General features: G+C 37.9%; 2 protein-coding genes, 1 long non-coding RNA gene and 1 pseudogene across 5 annotated transcripts in view; 2 read left to right on the top strand and 2 right to left on the bottom strand.

Annotated features, from left to right (window-relative positions):
- Positions 1–1,394: 1,394 nt before the first annotated feature.
- Positions 1,395–3,491, bottom strand: LOC143845621 (uncharacterized). The gene is made up of 2 exons (XR_013234481.1): positions 2,131–3,491; positions 1,395–2,036 (listed from the first exon to the last, which is right to left on the bottom strand). It is a non-coding gene; the product is annotated as an uncharacterized LOC143845621 (long non-coding RNA).
- A 1,038-nt stretch (positions 3,492–4,529) lies between these two features.
- LOC143846648 (germin-like protein subfamily T member 1) lies at positions 4,530–5,345 on the top strand. Its single transcript, XM_077355141.1, has one exon. It carries the CDS (start codon positions 4,587–4,589, stop codon positions 5,253–5,255), a length of 669 nt encoding a protein of 222 aa, XP_077211256.1. The 5' UTR covers positions 4,530–4,586; the 3' UTR covers positions 5,256–5,345.
- A 3,876-nt stretch (positions 5,346–9,221) lies between these two features.
- Positions 9,222–10,145, top strand: LOC143846545 (germin-like protein subfamily T member 1 pseudogene; annotated as a pseudogene).
- A 4,316-nt stretch (positions 10,146–14,461) lies between these two features.
- ALA3 (aminophospholipid ATPase 3) overlaps positions 14,462–22,929 on the bottom strand; it is a 29,997-nt gene continuing 21,529 nt past the window's right edge. For all 3 annotated transcript variants that reach the window (XM_077354062.1, XM_077354063.1, XM_077354064.1), the window contains 11 exons: positions 22,381–22,482; positions 22,227–22,290; positions 21,930–22,142; positions 21,533–21,698; positions 21,331–21,410; positions 20,660–20,899; positions 19,067–19,288; positions 18,529–18,696; positions 17,732–18,094; positions 17,535–17,641; positions 14,462–14,998 (listed from right to left, as the gene is read on the bottom strand). In XM_077354062.1, coding sequence (XP_077210177.1) covers positions 14,692–14,998; positions 17,535–17,641; positions 17,732–18,094; positions 18,529–18,696; positions 19,067–19,288; positions 20,660–20,899; positions 21,331–21,410; positions 21,533–21,698; positions 21,930–22,142; positions 22,227–22,290; positions 22,381–22,482 — 2,032 coding nt within the window. In that variant the 3' untranslated portion in view covers positions 14,462–14,691. The remainder of the gene's footprint in view (positions 14,999–17,534; positions 17,642–17,731; positions 18,095–18,528; positions 18,697–19,066; positions 19,289–20,659; positions 20,900–21,330; positions 21,411–21,532; positions 21,699–21,929; positions 22,143–22,226; positions 22,291–22,380; positions 22,483–22,929) is intronic.

The following is a 22,929-nucleotide window of genomic DNA, read 5'->3' as shown; positions in this document are numbered from 1 at the left end:
AATTTTGGAAAATGCTTTTGTCGATCCACTGTCGGATCTGAGCAGCACACTTCCGGCTGAGCACTGTCCAATCTCCTTATGACATAGTCGCCGGTTTGCCGTCTGTCGACATTATCGATTTGTCATCGGTCGAGGTTGTCGGTTTTTCCATGGTAATAGGCTTCCATAGATCTTTAATGTATAAAAGATCCTCTATCTTTGGCTTCCAGATCGCATAATTAGATGCGGTTAATTTAATCATGTTGCCTGAGCTCTCCTCCATTTAATTCTGCACAGAAAAATAATCTAGAGCAACCTGGGCTCTAATACCACTTTGTTGGGAAAAGTTACTTTTGCGGAATTACAGGCCCGGATAAAGTTTTTCCAAGTTAAAGCTGTGAAAAAATAAATAGGATAAAATGGAAGCAAAAAAGAAATGACAAATAACACCAGAAATTTTTACGTGAAAAACCGTCCGGGGAGAAGGGAAAAACCACGGGACCGTAGTTCAGTTGAAAACTTCCATTGTAGTGAATAATGGGTTACAACATCACCTGTAGGTGGGTCTCTTACATAGTACATACAAATATTGTGCCTTCAGTGTATGGCTATGAGTAGCTAACACTCCCTCACACACTGGCTCTCACTACACGGCTATCAGAGAACTGTGCGTCTCTCTCTCTCTTTTTACTTTCATTACACTACTCGTGTAGTGAGCTTTCCTATTAGCACTTTGTAACTATGTGCTTCTGCTCTGTAATGATCTGCTCTTCTGCCTTTGCCTCTGCTCTATTTATAGTTGTGCGAAGGCAGGAATCACGCATGCATTCGTCGTATATGGCTAGTATTTCTTTAATGCGTTGTAAGAAAAAACTTCACCGAATTCGGACTTTTGCGAATGCACGCGCTGAAAGCAACCAACTTTCGCGAGTGCTTCACCGAAAGAGATAAGGTTTTGTTCTTATCCTCTCAATCTTGAATATAATATTGCTATACATCACCATCGACATAATATCTCCTTTTCTCTTGTCACCCCTTTGTCCCCCTTTCATTTTCCAATATTTTTTTCTTTCATTTCACCAAGCATTCAATATCACATTGAATGTTGGTTTGAAGTGGGTGACACCTCCAAATTGAGGGCCCCACTCCAACAGAATGGTATTGTATCATGCTTTTCATCCACATCTACATCTACGGGCACACTAGTTTTCAACATGGAAACCCCACTAGTAGAAAGCTGATTAATATACATGTAACAAATAAACTTTGCTAAATTTGGACTATCACCTCTCCAAATAAAACAGAAACGTGTTCCTTATCAGACATTGCCCAAATGATAGCCACGAAAATATCTTTGCCCCACAAGGAATAAATCTAAAATATATCACCTCTTCTTTAAGATATTGACAAAAAAATAATTAATTATGATCATATTATAAAATTGGCTGAATCAGAAAACATAGAAGACACATTGTGGAGGCTAAAGTCACATTCAATGGGCAAAAGTCCATTTATCGGACAGTTGGATCATCTGATCAATGTACTAAGACACGTATCTATGCTGGGTTCCGCCAAATATACGGCTCGAATCCATCCATCGATAATTTTCTAAAATCCTTTGGAACAATGGTTCGCCAGATTTTTTTCCTCTTTTAACCATATAATCCCATCATAAAAGAAGTGACATGAATTGTATTTCAACAGTCGAAAGTTCTGTTGGAACACACAGGGAAAGTCACTTCAATCTTCTAATTTAAGAAATTCCCCAGTGCCTGTGGCCTCATCTGCTTTCTCCTTGAGCATTGGAGTTTGATCTAAACTTCAAGCTCACAACAGCCAATGATGAGCTCTAGTAGAAGACCCATGTCCAGATGGGCTAACGAATGCCTTAGCAGAGACACCAAAGGCGTAAGATCCCCATCATCCTGTAATGAAAAAACAGTGTAAATAAAACACTTAACACCATGCTCATATTTCATAGCGAGAATTGTAAAAAACAGGTGATTCAGGTGCATCCTTGTCCTTGCTTGCTATCCCAGACACCATGCTACCTCACCCTGAAAAAATTGGCACATAGTAGAACAGACTTAAACTAAGGATACTGTAATCCCTCTTTTTTATCTGAACAAAGAGGAGAATATTCTAACATACCTCTGGTTAAATGGGAGCAACAAGTCAGACATCTATTTCTGTGAGGAACTTTCTTTTATCTAGCCTAGCTCTCTATCTTGTGTATCAACAGTCATCATTCATTCCTCGAGAGAGTGGAGCAAGAGGAGGAAAATTGGGGAGAGTATCACAAGGAGGTTCCTATAGATACCCACAAGAAGAATGCCACAACAGAGAGAGATTCATAAATAGAAAATAAAGACCCAAGCTGTGGGTTATTGAGCTCTTCTCCTAAACCGACTATGGAAGATGGCTATGAAGGCATAGAGAGTGAGGAGGACACTTAATCAGAGGACTACTCCGACCCTGAAGAGGTTTCCTCATTAGAATCCTCCTCAGAAAAGGAAGATGATCCAACAAACACAAAAGGTCCCAAAGAATCTGAAGAAAAAAGAAAGTATCATGGATGGATGAACATAATCAAGTCCACTTGATCCCAGTCGAGCAAGAGGATAGTTGTGAAGAAGAGAATCCATAACTTGAGGAAACAAAGGAATCATGGCAGGAAGTTCACAAGAAATTGGCCCAAGACGCTCACAAAGAGCCAAGCATACCCCGGCCAAATTAGTTGTTTATGTAATTCACTAGTGTTGGACATTTAGATGCCGACCCCAACTAGTTTGGGACAAAGGCTTTGATGAGTTGAGTTGAGTTGAGCATTTAGATCTCTTAGGCTTAGTGTTTGTAGCTCATATGGGGTAAGCCTTGGTTCTCCTTTTGTTTTGTTTTTTTTTAAATTGACTTTTATTTCCCAATAGAAATTACAAACAGGGGGGACAGAGAGTCCCCAAAGATAGCAGGTTATAGATCCACTACGTTTACATGATAGTAATTAAAAACAGAGCCTACCCATCCCTAACGGCCTCAAACTCTACAGATATAAAGATTGAAGTACAATCCCACAGTACTTTTGCCAGTCCATCCACCATTTCATTTGCTGATCTCCTTCTATGCTGGATTTCCGGGAGAATAAACCGGTAGGCCGGGTCCCCGCCAAACCCTAGCTTACCCATAAAAAAAAAAACAGTCACCATTCAAGATGAGCTAGGACTAGATTTCAGTATAGTCTTCTAGTTCAAAGATGTTACCTTGCTAAAGAGAGTTTTAGGCTTCTCTACAGAGCCAAGTGCTGCGTATATTTTGACAACGCTACCTATCATAGCTTCCAATGTATTGACAACAGACCTAAGGTAACTTTTCTACACTAACTTAGAAAGCCAAATCAAAGCATGGAAGTTGCTAAGCAGATACCACGTACCAAACCATATATAATGTAACTCTCTTGTAGTCAAAACTAAAAAATATCTTAAAGAACGAGTCTTCTATAGCCATTTCAGCATGTCCACTTGACTGGGCAATCTAAATAATCTTGTCAATGGATTTCTGCCTGTTTTGTTTAACCAGTCATCTGTAATTTCATATAATGCTTAATGATTATTGTGGCAATATTATAACTGAGTTTTCAACCTTTTTTTCTCAAAGAGATGACTAAATAAAGGACTGATATTACAAGTGCACATCAATGGGCATGGAAAGCCAAGCCTACAGCTTGTAAATGGACTTTGTGCATCCATAATTATGCCACATGTACAATCCAAATTGGGGAGGACTACAACCTTCCTTAGGCTCTGTTCGTTTCAGATCGAGTCCAAAACTGATTATTGGACTCAAAGCTGTGTTGAGGCCCTGTATGTTATGGATTTTCTATCCAAAACTGATTATTGGAATCAAAATTAAGTACAATTTTTAGTCCGACAATCAGTTTTGGACTCAAAATCAAATCTCAAAAAACAAAACGAACAGCGCCTTAATTTTGAGTCCAATAATCAGTTTTGAATTCAAAATCCCAAACGAACAGATCAAAGCATGGAAACTGCTAAACTATTTCTACCTAATAAGCCCATATATAATATAAATCTTGTTTCAAAGTTATCTTAAAGAAAAGTCTTCTACAGCCATTTGATCTTTCTATAGAAGAAAGCATGTCCAATTGATTAAAGATTGTTGGAAACTTCCTCACCATCCAATCTCTATTGTACTTGTCAGAATCCAATTGAGATGTGAACTCATAATCCAGCGAGCCCCACAATAAAGATGGACCATGTGCCAAAAATTGCACCGGCTGGACGAACCAAAAACCTCCACCTAGTCAAAATTTAACCCATAACCCATTTGTAATTTGATATAATATTCATGGCTTACTAGGATAATAATATAACTGAGTCTAAGTCTTGTGCAAAAACCATTTGTAATTTGTTACAATATTCAAAGATTACTATGATGATGATATAACTGAGTCTAAATCTTGTGCAAGGACTTTATGCATAGATAGATAATTATATGCATATATGTTGTATATATAAAGACATGATCTCCCCTCTCCATAACTCAAAACAAATCCCTGAGAACTCCTTTTTTAACGAGAAAGTAATAAGAACATGGCTTCTTTGTCCATTGCAAGATCACTCTTCTTCCTAATCCTCTCCTTTGCAGTGTTTCTCCATTCATGTCATGCAGACCCTGACCCTCTGCAGGACTTCTGTGTAGCCGACCTCACAGCCCAAAACATATCTGTGAATGGTTTCACCTGCAAGCCTCCATCTACAGTAACATCCAACGATTTCTTCTTCGCTGGCCTAGGCAAAGAGGGCGACACGGGCAACATCTTTGGACTAAATGTGACTCAGGGCAGTGTCCTCAATTTCCCAGGGCTCAACACTCTTGGGGTATCCATGAACCGTGTTGACTTTGCTCCCGGGGGAATCAACCCCCCTCATTCGCACCCTCGTGCAACTGAGCTTGTGCATGTAGTAGAGGGGACATTGCTTGTTGGGTTTGTGACCACTGGCAATGTTCTGTTCTCAAAGGTTGTGAATGCTGGAGAGAGTTTTGTGATTCCTAAGGGGTTGATACACTTCCAACAGAATGTAGGGGAAGGGAAGGCACTTTCAATCACAGCTTTTGATAGCCAGTTGCCAGGAGTTTTGATCATGCCAGTTGCCCTCTTTGCTTCAAATCCTTCTATTCCTAATCAAGTTTTGGCCAAGGCTTTCCAAGTAGATGACCAGATTGTGAAAGACATCAAATCCAAATTTGGTTCCTCCTAAGCTACTAAGAATCCCTTTACTTCTCTACACAGTATATCTTTGTCTTTTTTTTTGTCTCCTCCCTCTTCTCCTCGAGAGAGGAACATTCATGTCTTGTTGAACAAACTATGTGACTCTGTCACTATGCTCTTCAACCCTTGTAATTCCTCACTTGAGGAACCTTTTCCTTTTTGTATTTTTTTATTAATAATAATCTTTAAAGGTTTGTTATGATGGGACCCAACATCACTAATGACATCTTGTTGTTTCATATTGTTGGAGACTAAATAATAAACTATTAAGAGTTGTTAGGTTTAGACTTTTACCCTCCAAGAATTTCTTATTCTCCCTTCTTTTCTTCTTCTCTTTCTCTTCCCTTTTTTCCTCTTCTAGATTATTACTTCCAATATTTTATTTCGCTTTTTAATTGATAATTTTTTACCTTGCAAGTAAGAAAGTTCTTTCGTGCCTCAACAAATGTCAATTATATCTCAATGAGCAAGTACATACCATGGCTGTCTATGCTGCATCTATGCTGTATTTAACAAACGTGAAAGAAGGTCCATCAATTCGTCAGAGTATTTTAATTAATTCTCAAATTTTAATTTTATTATATAAAACTATAGTACAAACAAGTAATATATTAATTTTTTAATAGGTTAAGTACATATAATAATTTATTTTCATATGAAAACTTACTATTAGGATGGATAAATCTCAGAGGGAAGTGATATATCCGCCCCTTTTTTTTTTACTTGGGACAGCCACCTCTGGTGTATCTACAACTACAGAGGCACTGATTTACTTCATGTGGGAAGGATTCAATGGGCTTGATTGCCACGTACAGTGTAGTTGGCTGTCCCATGTAAAGAAAAGGGGCGAATTTATCATTTCCCAAACTCAAAATATGTGATAATCATAAAGTCGTGATAATGATATTTAGAAATAAGTAAATAAAAGAAATCTAGAAGGGTCACACAATACTAAAGTATTAGAATTCAACACGTGCCTGACACACGAGTACTTCAGCCATTCAAAAGAATCTGTATGATATGGATGGTTTTATACGCTAACTGCGAATAACTAATTATATAGATAATGGTGAAATTAATGGTTCGAGTTACACTCAAGTCTCAATGATCCATGTGTGATTTATTGGTTTTTTTTTATAATGGCTTATAACTTGTTATGAAATATGTGGGTCTCATTGGTTTTTAACCCCACATGTGGATCATGTATTACTCTACATGTTTAATGTCAACTTCCAACCCATGTTTAAAATCACACACTGATTTAAGAGCCACTACTACAATGGCACACCATTTTAGTTTATCTACTGAGGAAATATGCCAACATAAATCTTTCTGGAAAAAATAAATGAAAAAAAAAAAGCTAAAAATAGGATATTTTCAAATAGGAAGAACATTTCTGACAGATTTTTTTCCCTGATTTAGAGGGAAATAATATGATTGTGGTTAGTTTAGATGTTTATTATCATAAATGTAAAGTTCATCTAAGTAAAAATTGAATAGGATTGGTTCAAGCTATCTCTTTTCATGCAGAAAAGAAAGTAGGAAATTTTATAAATATTTTTCCTTTCCAAACTTTTCCAGAAAATTCCTGCAATCCAAACAGGGCCCATCAGAAATGTTTTATTTTATTCAATCTAATATATAACTAGTTTTTTTTTTTTTTAAAAAATTTAAGATACTGACCAAAAAACTAATTATGATCATATTAGTTAAAAGATAATAACAAATATAAAGGAACTGCTGGCATGAATTGTGTTTCAACAGTTGATATTCGGTCGAAAGTTCGGTTGGAACACTCATGGAAACCCAGTTCAATGTTCTAATTTAATAAATACCCCAATGCCTGCAGCCTCATAAGATTTCTCCCTGAGCATTGGAGTTTCCACTAAATTTCAAGCTCATCTAGAGGGAGACGTCACCAAAGGCCTAAGATCCCCATCATCCTGTAAAGAAAAAAATACTAAAATAAAACACTTACACCATGCTCATATTTCATAGTGAGAATTGTTAAAAACAGGTGATTCAGGTGTATCATTGCCCTTGCTTGCTATCCCACACACCATGATACCACACCCTGACACAATTGGCACATCCAGTAGAACAAACTTAAACTAAGGATATTCTAACACACCTCTGGTTAAATGGGAAGAACAGATCAGACACAGATATTACTGTGGAAGTTTTCATATCTCTAGCATAACTCTATGTCGCGCATCAACACCATGCAAGATGAGCCAGGACTAGATTTCAGTATAGCCTTCTAGTTCAAAGATGATATATCTTTGTACTTGCTTGCCATCCCACACACCATGCTTCCACACCCTGAAACAATTGGAACATCCAGTAGAACAAACTTAAACTAAGGATAATGTAATCCCTCTTTCTTATCTGAACAAAGAGAGGAGAATATTCTAACACACCTCAGGTTAAATGGGAAGAACAGATTTCTTAAACCCGTACAGGCCGGTTTGGCTCTTCAGCTTAAAGTCATGGGTATGTTCCCCATTGACGCGAGTCCAAATATTCCCCCGGGCTTACCCGATGTGTGTGATTTATGGGTGATTGCACGCATCCATAGGGAATAGTCCCGCCCTAAACATTGGGGTGAGGATACCCTATGTCATCAAAAAAAAAAAAAGTTACAAACAGATTTCTTATTTCTAGTCTAACTATCTATCTTGTGCATCAACAGTCACCATCCAAGATGAGCCAGCACTAGATTTGAGTAGTCTTTCAATTCAAAGATGACACCTTCCTTGCTAAAGGAACCTTTAGGCTTCTCTACAGAGCCAAGTGCTACCTATATTTTTACAAAGCTACCTACCATAGCTTTCAATATATTGACAACTGACCTCAGGTAATTTTTCTACACTAAAGTAGAAGTCCAAATCAAAACATGGAAATTGGTAAGCAGATGCTACCTACCAAACCCATATATAATTTAACTCTCTTGTAGTCAGAACTTAAAAAAATCTTAAAGAACGAGTCTTCTATAGTCATTTCAGCTTGTCTACTTGACTGGACAATCTAAATCATCTCGTCAATGGACTTCTGCCCGTTTTGTTTTAACCAGTCATCTGTAATTTCATATAATGCTTATTGATATTATGGTGATATTATAACTGGCTTTACAACCTTTTTTTTTTTTTTTTTTTTTTTGAAAATAGAGCTGATTAAAGGAATGAGATTACAAGTGCACATCAACAGGGATTTTTTTGGTTTTTGGTTTGGGTCACTTTCTTATGTAATGGGGTGGGACTATTGGTCCCCAATCTCCGTATAAATGCTATTACGAATAGATATGTCAATTTTCAAAAAAAAAGAAAAAAAAGGCATGGAAAGCTGGGTCTGCAACTTGTACATGGACTTTCATGCATGGATAATTATGTGACATGTACAATCGAAATTGGTGAGAACTACAACCTTCCACAGGCTCTTTTTGTCTTAGATTTTGATTCCAAAACTGATTATTGGACTCAAAATTTCGTTGAGGCCCTTTTCATTTTCAATTTTGAATTCAAAACTGATTGTTGGATTCAAAATTAAGTACAATTTTGAGTCCAATAATTAGTTTTGGACTCAAAATCAATTCTCAAAATAAAAAACGAACAGCGCCTTAATTTTGAATCCAATAATCAGTTTTGGACTCAAAATCAATTCTCAAAACTCAAAATGAAAAGGACCTCAGAGGGCCTCTTAAGCAAATTTGTCCAACTCATTTTATCTTGCGTCACTGGCTCTTATGTGAGCATACGTATCGAGCAACTAACCTCGACCAAGGAATCTTGACTTAGCCAAAATTTAACTCGTGTAATTTCATATAATATTCAATGATTATTATGATAAAAATATAACTGGGTCCAAATCTCGTGCACGGACTTTATGAATAGATAGATAATTATATGTACATAAGTTGTATATATAAAGACATGATCTCCCCTCTCCATAACTCAAAACAATTCCTTGACAAGTCCTTTTTCAAGGGAAACTAGAACAAGCATGGCTTCTCATTCCATTGCAAGATCACCCTTCTTCCTAATCCTCTCCTTTGCAGTGTTTCTACATTCATGTCATGCAGACCCTGACCCTCTGCAGGATTTCTGCGTAGCCGACCTCAATGCCCAAAACATAGATGTGAATGGTTTCACATGCAAGCCTCCATCTACAGTAACATCCGACGATTTCTTCTTCGCTGGCCTAGGCAAAGAGGGCGACACGGGTAACATCTTTGGACTAAATGTGACTCAGGGCAGTGTCCTCAATTTCCCAGGGCTCAACACTCTTGGGGTATCCATGAACCGTGCCGACTTTGCTCCCGGGGGAATCAACCCCCCTCATTCGCACCCTCGTGCAACTGAGCTTGTGCATGTAGTAGAGGGGACATTGCTTGTTGGGTTTGTGACCACTGGCAATGTTCTGTTCTCAAAGGTTGTGAATGCTGGAGAGAGTTTTGTGATTCCAAAGGGGTTGATTCACTTCCAACAGAATGTAGGTGAGGGGAAGGCACTTTCAATCACAGCTTTTGATAGCCAGTTGCCAGGGGTATTGATCATGCCAGTTGCCCTCTTTGCTTCAAATCCTTCTATTCCTAATCAAGTATTGGCCAAGGCTTTCCAACTGGATGACCAGATTGTGAAAGGCATCAAATCCAAATTTGGTTCCTCCTAAGCTGCTACGAATCCCTTCACTTCTCCATACAGTATATCTTCTTCTTTTGTTTTTCTCCTCCCTCTTCTCCTTGAGGGAGGAACTTTCATGCTTTGCTCAACAAAATAGGGGACTATGATGTGTTAAGATGGGACCCATTATCACTAATGACATCTTGTTGTTTCATATTGTTGGAGACTAAATAATAAACTAATAAGAGTTGTGGGGTTTAGACTTTCTGTTATAATAGCATTGACCAAAACGATCCCTTTGGATCTTGGGCATTCAAATCAAAGAAAAATTCAATTTCTTACGAGAAGAGTTAGAGATACCTTGCGCCATAGCGATCCTTTAAAGCTTGTAATCCGACGAAGTCTTCTAGCTTTTCCGAGCATGAAATCGAATAAGAAAGCAAAAGCTTTTCCAAAAGTTCATGGTTTTCCACTGGTTGATTACACATGAAAAAAGTAATTTGAAACACCGCATTTCATGCTTTATTTACAAGGATCTTCAATTTATAACGACATCCTTAAAATTGTTCATCTCCCTTTAAAGTGTGAAAATAAAAAAAAAATCTACAAAAAGTTTTTCCTCAAGAAATGTTTTTCCAGCAATCCAAACATGGCACACCCAGTAGAACAGACACTAAGGATAGTGTAATCCCTCTCTTCTAGCACAGCTCTGGTTAAATGGGAAGAACAAATCAGATACAGCTATTACTGCGGAATTTTTCTTATCTCTAGCCTAACTCTCTATGTTGTACATCAACACCATGCAGGCTGACTTAGGGCTAGATTTCAGTATAGTCTTCTAGTCCCAAAGATGATACCTTCCTTGGTAAAGAAATCTTTTGGCTTCTTTACAGAGTTAAATACTACCTACAATTTGACAAAGCTATAGCTACCATAGCTTTCATTGTCTGGACAACTGACCTAAAAGATAATTTTTCTACACTGAGGTAAGAGGCCAAATCAAAGCATGGAATTTGCTAAGCAGATGCTACCTACAAAGGCCAAATCAAAGCATGAAAATTGCTAAGCAGATGCCTACCTACCTAACCCATATAATATAACTCTGTTGTAGTTAGAATTTAAAAAACATCTTAAAGAACGAGTCTTCTATAAGCCATTTCAGTTTTGTTTAGAAGAAACCATGTCCACTTGATTAATGGGCTGTTTGGATACGTAGACTTTAGAATGCAGGTTTTAGTTTGAAAGCTGTGAAAAAGAGGGGCAGAAAACGACGGTTGTCCTTCTTCTCTCGTCTGCCATCTTGGATTTTGAGTGAGAAATCCAGGTTTTAGAAATCTCTGCCCATCCTGAGATTTCTAAAGCCTGGAAACACGTCGATCTCCTACTCTCTTGCTGAACGGAAAGAAGGGCGAGAAATCAGAAAATGACTGAAGGTCTCCTTCTTCTTTCTTCTTCCATCCAGAATTTTGAGGAAATCCAAGATTTTAAAATCCATTTATCCCGCCCCTAAAGACTGTTGAAAAATTCAAATCCATGGATTGCTGGACGAAAACATCCTTACTCAACAAATAGGGGAGTGCTGACATCCTCAATTCCATGCAACAGATTATCTAATCTCTATTGTACATGTCACATTGCAATGGATATATGGACTGTTAATCTAGTGAGGCCCACAATAAAGATGGACCATGAGCCAAAAATTGCACTGGCTGGACGACCAAGTAACCTCCACCTAGTCAAAATTTAGCCCATCTGTAATTTGATATAATATTAATTGATTATTTTGATAATCATAGAACTGAGAATAAATCTTGGGCAAAACCCATTGGTAATTTGATGTAATATACATTGATTATTATGATAATAATACAATTGAGTCTAAATCTTGGGCAAAACCCATTGGTAATTTGATATAATATTCATTGATTATTATGATAATAATAGAACTGAGTATAAATCTTGTGCAAAGACTTCATGCATAGATAGATTCGAAAATCTTGGCTCCTGGTCCATCTTTATTGTGGTGCGGGCCATGCCATACTTTTAATAAAGTGAGGAGTGCCCTCATCAAAATACAGTAGTGCTGATAACATTTCCCTAATTATATTTCTCTATAATTATATGTTGTATACATAAATTATATGTACATAAAGACATCTATAAATTTATCAAAAAACGATATGTATATATGTTGCATATATAAAGACATGACCTCCCCTTTCCATGTCTCAAAATTACTCCCTGACAGGGCGACACAGGAAACATATTTGGAGTAAATGTGACCATTGGCAATGTCCTCAGTTTCCCAGGGCACAACACTCTTGGGTTATCCATGAACCATGCCGACTTTGCTCCTGGGGGATCAATCCACCTCATTTGCATCCTCGAGCAACTGCCAACTGAGCTGATATTTGTAGTAAAGGGGAGATTGCTTGTTGGCTTTGTGATCACTGGTAATGTTTTGTTCTCAAAGGTCTTGAATGATGGAGAGAGTTTTGTGATTTCAGGAAGTTTGTTGGAGAATAGCTGCCACTTAGGGTTGCCAAAATAGTATTGGACTCCCCTTTTACTCCCTTAGATGTCTCCCATGTAATAATTGGTTGTCTTGTAATAAGGACTCCTTGTCCCCTCCTTATGACTTTTAAACCAAATTATTCCTTGGTTGAATTTTCTAGGGAATGGTGCTCTCTCTCTCTCTCTCTCTCTCTCTCTCTCTCTCTCTCTCTCTCTCTCTCTCTCTCCTATATTGGTAGTGACACCCCTACTTATTCTCCTACTTTTCAAGTACATGCCGTGCAGCCAAGCACCACTTACACTATTCTCCGAGGTAATTCTAGACAAATCAAAATGCTTGTCTCATCCTTTTTTACTTCATATTCCACTACTCTCTGAACCACCCCCGAGCAACCAAACGGAGCATAAGGGGATGATATATTTCCAGCAAAATGTGGGAGAGGGGAAGGCATTCACAATCACAGCTCTTGATAGCCAGTTGTCAGGGGTAGTGATCATTCTAGTTGCCCTATTTGCTTCAAATCCTTCTATTCCTAATCAAGTATTGGGGAAGGATTTCCAATTAAATATATGGTTTTAGAAAGTGATCAAATCCAAATTTGGTTCCTTCTAGGAATCCCTTCTCTACATAGTATATCTTCTTCTTCTTTTTCTCATTCCTCTTGTACTTGAGGGAGGAGGATGTAAGTCTTGCTCAAGAGAATAAGGGAGTGTGTCAGTACCCTGTTTATCCTGTGTAATTTCTCAGTGCAACCAAATTTCAGGAACTGTCTAGAGACATTTAGAGCCCGTGTGGATACCTCATATTTTGCATTTGGATTTCAAATTGAGTTTTGAATACAAAATGAACAGAACCGCTAGCTCATGTTGAGGGAGGCAGAGAGGGAAGGGGGTACTTCCTACTAGAGGAGAGAGGTTGAGGAGCAAAAGAGTGAAGTAAACTGCCAGATATGTGGATTTCCAATTACTCATTCCCACAGCATATTTGGAAATCTAATTTTTTCACTGCCAGTCACTGATTTGGAAATCAAAGGATTTGATCCAGATCCAAATCACAACACAAAAAGGGATGCAAATGTGAGAAACCAAATCAAAATCTTCTCAGCATCCCATTTGAATACATGAAATTTAGAATCCTGGATTTCCTCAAAATCCTTGATGGTAGACAAGAGGATACAGTCCGTTTCACTTTTCTTTAGAATCTTAGATTTTAAGTAAGAAATCCAAGTTTTAGAAATCTCTCCCCCATCACTCTCTTGCTGACAGAAAGAAGGGCGAGAAATCAGAAAACGACACTTGGTCTCCTTCTCTCGTCTCCCATCTACGATTTTGAGAAAATCCAAGATTCGAAAATCATTTTATCTAAACGGCTCCTTAGACATAGAATCTTACAGTCACGTGGAAAAACTGATGATTGAAACAAGTTTTAAATAATTTTGGAAGCAAATTCAACCAGGTAAAATACAGAAAATATCGGGAATGTTGGGGAGATACGCAGCACTCTGCAGTAGTTTAAGGGATGGTTCCCAAGAGCAACCCACACAGGATCAGCTGTTTTGGGCATAGTTTCAAAACTCCCCAAGTCATCATCAACTCCCTCAGTCGAATCCCTTTTACCTGGCCGCATTCTTGTGCGAGTCCCCTTTTTGCCTTACACAAGTCGATCAAAACTCCTTTGAATCTCTCAAGTGATTATCATCTCAACCGAGTACTCAATCGCACCACACCAAGTCTATTAGGATTTATTTTGGCCACATTTTGACCCGCATCTACATTTTGAAACTGTGGTTTTGGGCCACCTTGCCAGGACCACAAAGAAAGACCACTGCAAAGATATCTTTGGGCCTGCCCACATCAAATTTCCCTGCAATTATAGTGATGCAATTCCAAATATCATAAATAGTATGAGCTATGAATTATCAAATGGTCACAGTAGTTGTCGCAAGGACAAACCAGCCACAACCGGGGACCTAATGGCAGACCTACTGATATTTTAATGTATGAATCAAATAACCAGAGAACTGTAGATCAAATGCCGTTATGAGAGTTTTCAGCCCAAATGTACAGAAGTTATAATATACAGAAATTATAATACAAATGAATGCTAATTTTCCTCAGTTGGATCATAAAAGATTTAATGTGACACAACAACATCCATAAAAATGAGTGGAATGCCTAGAGAAAATTACAGCAAATGCGAAGATGAACAAAATAAAGAAGATGAAAAGGATATTGACACAGCTAATTTTACAGAATCAAAGGGGTTAATGGCAAAAATGTACATGTTTCAATTCAATTTTTTTTGGGTGTCCTTTGTTGTGACCTCATACTGGCTCTGCGAGCCACATCCCATGGTTTCTGAGGTGCCAAAACACCTGCCTGTGATGCGAAAAATGACTCGTAACCCGGTGAGTCAAAAGCAAATCCAGTGTGCTTTGATGTTTCTCTTGGAAGCTGAGCAATTGCAAAACTCCTTTCTTCGTCCGGTGTGAGGTGGTGTCCAATCTCCATTAGTTCTGTCCTGCTGCTCACTTCAGGTTCATTCCTGTGAATTTCCTGAATAATTTGATAGTCGTAGGGGAAAAACCATCTTTGAATCCTGAGATACCAGATGGAATCAATTTAAGAACAATGAGCGCATGAGAAACAATTATGTGCTAGGATAATGAAGAGATGGAGAGAATATATATGGGAAAACTGTTCTTGAGCTCATATAGCTTATATGAGCTAGAGTGCCACAAACACAAGGGTCCCACATTTTTTGGGGTGATCCAAAGCATTCATTTGGAAGGCCTTTATATATGTAGGGTGTACCAAAAATCAGGTCCATACAATCATCCTAACCATTCAAAAGTTGAGGGAAAAATGAACAGACACTGTTTGTCGACAAATCTGCCCATTTTTGCCCTCCACTTTTGGAGGGGGGGTTAGGCTGATCATATGGAGCTGATTTTTGGTACACACCCTATCTATGATGAGCCTTTGCAAATGAATGGTTCAAATCACCACAAAAAATGTGGGACCCTTGAGTTTGAGCACTCTAGCTCATATATATATATATATATATATATATATATATATATATAGAGAGAGAGAGAGAGAGAGAGAGAGAAAGAGAGAGAAAACGGTTCCTACACATATGTGTAGAGAGTTCTCTACACAGTAGCTTAAAATACAGTGGGGGCCGACATTGTTTGGGTGATCCAAGCCATCCATTTTAAAGGCCCTCACATGGATAGGGTGTCGACAAAAAATCAGATCCATAGGATCATCCCAACCTTACGATTTGTGGATGTAAAATGGATGTCTTTAAACCTTCACAAATTAGTCCATTTTTTGCCTACACAGTTTGAATGGTGAGGATGATCCTATGGATCTGATTTTTTGTGGACACCCTATCTATGAGAGGGCCTTAAAAATGAATGGTTTGGATCACCCAAATAATGTGGCCCCCGCTGTATTTTAAGCTAGTGTGTAGATAACTTATCCACACATGTGTGTAGGAACCGTTCTCTCTCATATATATATATATATATATATATATGAGGAAAGTGTTGGTGAGCTTAAGCTCAACAAACTTATGGTGAGCTTAAGCGCCCAATCACATTGGGGCCTACTTTGTTAGGATGATCCAAAGCATTCATTTGAAAGGCCCTTACATAGATGGGGTGTGTACCAAAAATCAGCTCCATAGGATCATCCTAACCCATCCATTTGTGGAGGTCAAAATGGACAGACATTATTTGTCCACAAATCTGCCCATTTTTGTCCTCCACAAATGGAGGGGTTAGGATGATCCTATGGAGCTGATTTTTGGTACATACCCTATCTATGATAGGGCCTTGCAAATGATTGGTTTGGATCACCACAGAAAATGTGGGACCCATGTGATTGGGGCGCTTAAGCTCACCATAAGTTTGGTGAGCTTAAGCTCACCAACACTTTCCTCTCTCTCTCTCTATATATATATATATATATGAGGAATGATAGTTATGCAAGGGCTAAAGAAGGGCCCTTGAATAGATCCACGTCATCAAGCGTAACCGAATTCAGTTTCTCAACCGACTTTAAAAATGACATGGATCTATTCAAGGGCTCTTCTCTGGCCCTTGCATCTCTCTCTCTCTCTCTCTCTCTCTCTCTCTCTCTCTCTCTATATATATATATATATATATATATATATATATATATATATATATATATATGGATTCCAGAATAATAACAAAATGCTAGACATGCAATTGAATATGATTTCGATCTAGTTTTCTAGACATTGCAGGACAGTGTTCTAAATCATCGGTTACAATCTCGTGTACGAGTTACGTAGCCAAAGAGAAGAAAAAGGATGAAAAATAAGATAAAGAAAAATCACCATATTGAGGGCCAACATATACAAAATAACATATATTTAATATAGTACAAGGGTTCTTGTATGTTGATTCTATGAGACGCTTAGTTTCATTTTTTTGAGATACTATATCTATATGTGAGTTGACTTTGTCTAGAACCATGATTGAAAACTCCCTTCCCCATCATTGTTGAGAGAGAGAGAGAGCTCCCCTCCCCACAATAGTCTGTTCCCTAAACTGCCGTTGAAGCAACAGCAGCTAATATGGGAATGTTGGGGATCCACAGGAAATTATTTATTGCTATGTGATGGTTTCTAAGTATGTTTTTGTGCTTATTCTAGCGTTTCCCAAAGTTTCATCTAAAATTTTCATCATTTGCATATGTTTCCATACGTTTCCATAATTTCCACCAAAATTTCCACGGAAACCAAAAAGTTTATGTTTCTGCACCGACCAAAACTGAAACAGAAACCGAAATTTAAAACCTTGACTTGGATCTTGGTTTCTTCAGAGGGGAACTATAATTGGAGCTTCACTAGATCTTCGCCACGCCTTTCCCTTTTTTTCAAAATTTCCATCCATTTACTGTTTACGACTAATATTAGCCCAAAATTAGTAACAGTTTATACATGATTAATTATAGAATAACATAAAGGTTTTGTCTCTAAGATTTATCATTCTGACATCGATTGTAATGATCTAAGATCAAGCTTTAATAGTTTGAAACATAATAGAATGAGCTTATGGGAAAAAGTCATGAAAATAAACAAATCCACTAAATCTCACCCTTGGTATACAAAATCCCCAAGAAGTGCAACAACCGGAACAAGCAGAAGAGTGAGGTAGAAATAGGATGTGCTCATCAACACATAAATAACGAAGAATATATTCTCCTGCAATATAACATGTGTCAGTTGTGTAACATACCAAATAATTTAGTTCAATCAGAGAATAAAATAATAAACCATGTTCAAGAGACTTACTTGTCTATCATAAGGGGTACTAACTCCAGAATATAAAAATATAAATACGAACCATGCTACAATGCTCCCTGCAATACTTATGTGGTGCCACCTTGTAATTGAATTGCATGCCATAAGAAGGCGCCCATTGACAGTTATTACAATACAAGTGAATGCCATCGTGCTAACATCCCAAAGCCCAAAGATCTTGCCTGATGTATTATGACCTTTACGACTGGCAGCAATCGTGAAATAGTAGAAAACAAGTGACTGATAGACAGAAAAAAAAGCCCAGACTGATAAAACTCTCCATTTGAAGAACGTGTTTCTTATTCCCTCCTTGTATAGCTCTGGATACTTCTTTGACAGAGGAGCACTGACATCCTGGCAAATAGGAAGGTTAAACTAAGCATAAAATATCAGTTTAAAACATTTTGGGCACTTTTGGGTACCAGGAATTTGTTTTCATGATAAATTGGTAGTCTCCAAGTGGTGATCAGGGTGAAGTTTCTAAAAATAAGGAAACAAAATCCCGGAATGGGGTGTTTTCAGCGATGAGATGCGGTTTTTTAGCAAATTCACCCTTTTCTCCACTTGGAGACTACCAATTTATCATGAAAACAATTTCCTGGTGGCCAGATATGGCCTTAATGTCCAGAAAAAAGATACCTAAATGTAATGGTAAGGATAATGGCAGTGTTGAATCTAAGCACACATGATATACTGCATTGGATTGAATCAAATTTAAATGAAACAAATTCAATGTTTCCAGCTTATGGTCATGGATCCAGGGCATTTTGCAACAATGAATGGCTTACCTCGTCAAATAATCCAACAATTATTACAGGCAAAGCTGTAAAAATGACATTATACAATGATTGGAACCAGTCGTCGTAGAATCTCTGACCAGAAAACCCAGTCTGGAAGGTGAACCAAAACTGGGTCAAGGTGAAAGTAAGATTCTTGTAGAAAAAATATGTTACAACCTGCAATGGAAGAGAACAACTGAGTAAGAAACTTTCCAAACAAATTTAGTGAGAATTTAGTAGTTCCATGGTTTTAAATTTCGGCCGAGACCGAAACCGAAAGTACCTAAAATCAAAATGTTACATTTTTTCGCCGAAATTTTGGCAAATTTCACCGAAATTTACAAGATTTCCACTGAAATTTTAAGAAAACCGAAATTTCCAAAATTTCTACCGAAATCTTGTAAAATACTGAAATTAATTTCCCAAAATTTACATGATTTCAGGAGAAATTTTGGTATTTCGGCTGAAATTTCAGTTTCGGCCACTGCCGAAACCGAGATTTCAAACCTTGAGTACTTCTGAAAAGAAAAATTACTAAAAGCTTAACCTTGCATATTCTGAGATATGACCACCGGCCATGCACGAGAAGTAAATCAGTAAGGAACCGAAACTGAGCTATCGCAAAATCACTAGCCATGACTGCCTGCATTCCTTCGAGCCCACTTATGCCAACACCAACATGAGCAGCTTGAATCATGCTCACATCATTGGCACCATCACCAATACTAAGTGTGATCTTCCGAGCACCTTTCTTGACCAGGCTAGTTACCTGCAAAACAGCAAGCACAATTTAGAACGACCTTATCTGGTGAGGATCGAAGGGGATGGGAAATCCGGATCCGAATCAATCATGAAATCGGGAAATCATCAATCCGAAGCAATCGCTTGTTCCATTTGGATCGTGCCGGGGCAAGCATTCTCACGTGTACACATCTTAGAAGCTCATTTGATCCCGACCATTACAGAATTAATCACAAAGTCGCACGTAATTGTCTAGAATTGAGATAATGCTGCCTCTGACACTCCTTTCAAATATTTCTCCCATTATTACATGGTAAAAGACGAGGCAATAAAAATAATAAACCACCAGGGATCAACTAGTTAATGAAAAAGAAGATAACACATTCAAGTATACTTGATCATGGCATACAAATGGGAAATTTTCAGAGATGTTTCACGCAGGGAAAAGTTGGTTTTCTTTTGGTAACTACTCAAAAATAAGAAAACCGGAATGCCTACCTATGTCACAAAAATTGTTTTTGGGAATTTCTTGGGAAGGAAAATTTTCGGGATATTGAAAAAAATTATTCTTTTCAGGCTTATATTTGGAAAAAACGATAAAAATAAAATTATTTACAAAATATATAAAAATTTAAAATTAAAATAAATATATATATATATATATATATATATATATATATATATATAGAGAGAGAGAGAGAGAGAGAGGAAAGTGTAGCTAACCGATCGAGTAGCGAGGAAAGTGTAGCTAAACGATCGAGTAGCTAACTTAGCTACTCCGTCGGTTTAAAATACAGTGGGGACCACATTGTTTGGGCGATGCAAAGCATGCATTTGATGGGCCCTCACATAGATAGGGTGTGCCCAAAAAATCAGCTCCATAGGATCATCCCAACCCTACGATTTGTGGAGGCAAAAATGGACGTGTATAAACCTTCACAAATCTGTCCATTTTTGCCTCCACAGTTTGGAGGGTTGGGATGATCCAATGGAGCTGATTTTTTGGGCACACCCTATCTATGTGAGGGCCTATCAAATGAATGGTTTGGATCAGCCAAACAATGTGGGCTCACTGTATTTTAAGCCGACGGAGTAGCTAAGTTAGCTACTCGATCGAGCAGCTACACTTCCGTCATATTTATATCGTAAAAATATTGGGATAATATCATGATTTTATTGCGATATTTTATGATAAAAATGAAACCATCGCTATATTTTTAAATTCTCGGGATTATTTAGGAATTTTGTCGTTTAATCAAAATATCGTGATATTTTGAAAATATCAGAGATATTTGTGACATAGACGCCTACTTCATCAGCCTAGTCCATGTTATGAATTTTTACGACAGCAATCTAACAAAATTCTGATAAAAGGGAATAAAACCGTCGAGAACTAGACCTGTGCTTTCTGTAGTGGAGAAACTCGACAACAAACTACCGAACTGCAGTTCAAGCTTAAGTTGAGCAGGGTGACTCGTAGATTTGGGTCCAATGCATACATCAGACACTTTCCATCAATTATAAGTGCCAATTTTGGCCCAGATACAGTATGTAGGTAGTGCTGGGCTTCCTCAAGGCATCTCTTCAGCTCTTGCTTCACTGAAGCTCTGATAACACGCTCAGTCTCCACCGTGTCACCCTAATCATACATGAAAAGATGGCTTAGCAGAAAAAGAATGAAAGCCGGCATAAAACATAGGGGTGCAACTCAGGAGAGGTTGGGTAGGATTGAGGCCAACCCAAACCCGACCCGAGAAATCATTTACTCAACCCGAACCCGAGTTCCAACCTGATGAGGTATTTGAACCCGACCAGAGTTCAACCCGAGTTTTTAAGCTTACTAAAAAACTGACAAAAAAAAGTTGGATTTCACTTGGGTCGGGTTGCCCAAGCCCTCGACCCGAACCCGAACCCGACCCGAACTAAACCCGGGTTGGGAAAACTCAACCTGAACCCGAACCACCGACCCAACTTTTTTCCGGTTGAACCCGACCCAAGTTGCACCCTAATAAAACATTATTCCTTTCATGTCCACATAAATACACTTGGCTTTTGAGAAATGCATCTTACCCTACTCTCAACCTCTCTAATTGCTTCAGTTTCTGAACTGATGATAAATTGCTTCATGTCATTGTTGATCAAGCTACAGGCTACATCAGAAAAACAGAAAGAAGGCTCAAAGTTGTGCTAAGACGGCTAAGGAAACAAGATAAGTAGATGCAAAAGTGAAATGAATGAAATTACAAAAGCATTCACTAAACATTGACCTTACCGTAGGCTATATTTATTGCTGTTTCCATCTTGTCCCCCGTCAGCACCCAAATCTTTATTCCAGCTCTAGAAAGGGTCTCTATACAAGATGGCACTCCATCTTGAAGCTTGTCTTCAATGGCAGTGGATCCAATCAGAATAAGATCTTTTTCTATCAGATCTGCCACCTGCAAGAAAATATGATGTTAAGGAATTGGAGAGTACACATGCAGTATTTAAATAGGGCATATGCACGCATTGTCTGTTAATAGTACTCATGCCGAAGCACACACAAACATATGCACGCATTGAACATGCTTGAACACAATTACATTATCATAAAAAGTTCTTATATTCCAAATAACTATCATGATACTTGAGTTTAAAAAATACAGAGACATGTCATAAAGTCCACCTACCTCATCCAACTTCTTCTCACGCTCCCGTAGAGCAGACTTGGCTTGGATAAATTTCTCGTTCCAGGTTTCATACAAGTCACTACTTAAATCCCTGTAGGCAAGGCAAAGGGTACGTAAACCAGCAGACCCAAACTCTTCCAAATGTTCCCTGGTAGTTTTCTTTATGTTATGGTTTCCATGCGCCAATCTTTCATAGATGACGGTGTCAGCACCCTGTGAAAAAATGATTCTCTTTTTGAGTGCCAGAATAGCTGGAAGTAAAACTAACCCTAAATATTAAAACACCAATTTTATCACCTTGCAATACAAAACCAGCCTTCCATTTGGATAACGACATATGACAGATTGGCGTTTCCTTGTACTATTTGCATAAAAAAGTGACCATCAATGTGAGTATGATAGCAAAGTATATAGTTGAGTATAAAAAATAAAAATAAAAATAAGCACTCACCTATTGAACTCTAAAACACTTAGAATCTCATACGAGACATCTTCGATTTTACCCATCTTTTCCACATGAGACTCACGGACCATGATCATAGTTGGTGTACGCCTAAGAAAGTAAACAGTTAGTCAAGTGATTTAGATTAGAGATGAATTCACTGCAGTCTCCACCCAACCAAAATAACTTAGGATATTTGATAAGTGATCTCTGAATCCAATCAAGAAGTTGCTGGGAACCCAGAATTTCAATAACATTAGTAACTTATCCAGTGCAGTATTTAATTTATGCCTCACTTTCTACACACATGATTCACCCAAATAAACAAGGGAAAATCTTCCAATGACTACACACGTCACAATTCACCCAATTACGCAAGGAAAACTCTTCCAAACATTCTTTCTTTCGTATGTTATAATTTTAAACTTAAACAAGGAATCAATGACTTCCAAGAAGAATTCTTTAACTCACTTCTGAGGGAGGAAGTTGATATCATGTAGGTTAAATAGATAGATAAAACAAAGTTGACACAAAAATAATCATTAATAAAGTAAGTGG

The sequence above is a fragment of the Tasmannia lanceolata genome, unplaced genomic scaffold, assembly GCF_043159265.1.
Source record: "Tasmannia lanceolata isolate RefF3 unplaced genomic scaffold, GAP_Taslan_0.1 ptg000015l, whole genome shotgun sequence".
Lineage (NCBI taxonomy): Eukaryota > Viridiplantae > Streptophyta > Magnoliopsida > Canellales > Winteraceae > Tasmannia > Tasmannia lanceolata.
This window is presented reverse-complemented; position numbering and strand designations above follow the sequence as displayed.

Coding starts and splice junctions, on each gene's coding strand:
- LOC143846648 (XM_077355141.1), top strand. CDS start 4,587: ATGGCTTCTTTGTCCATTGCAAGATCACTCTTCTTCCTAATCCTCTCC.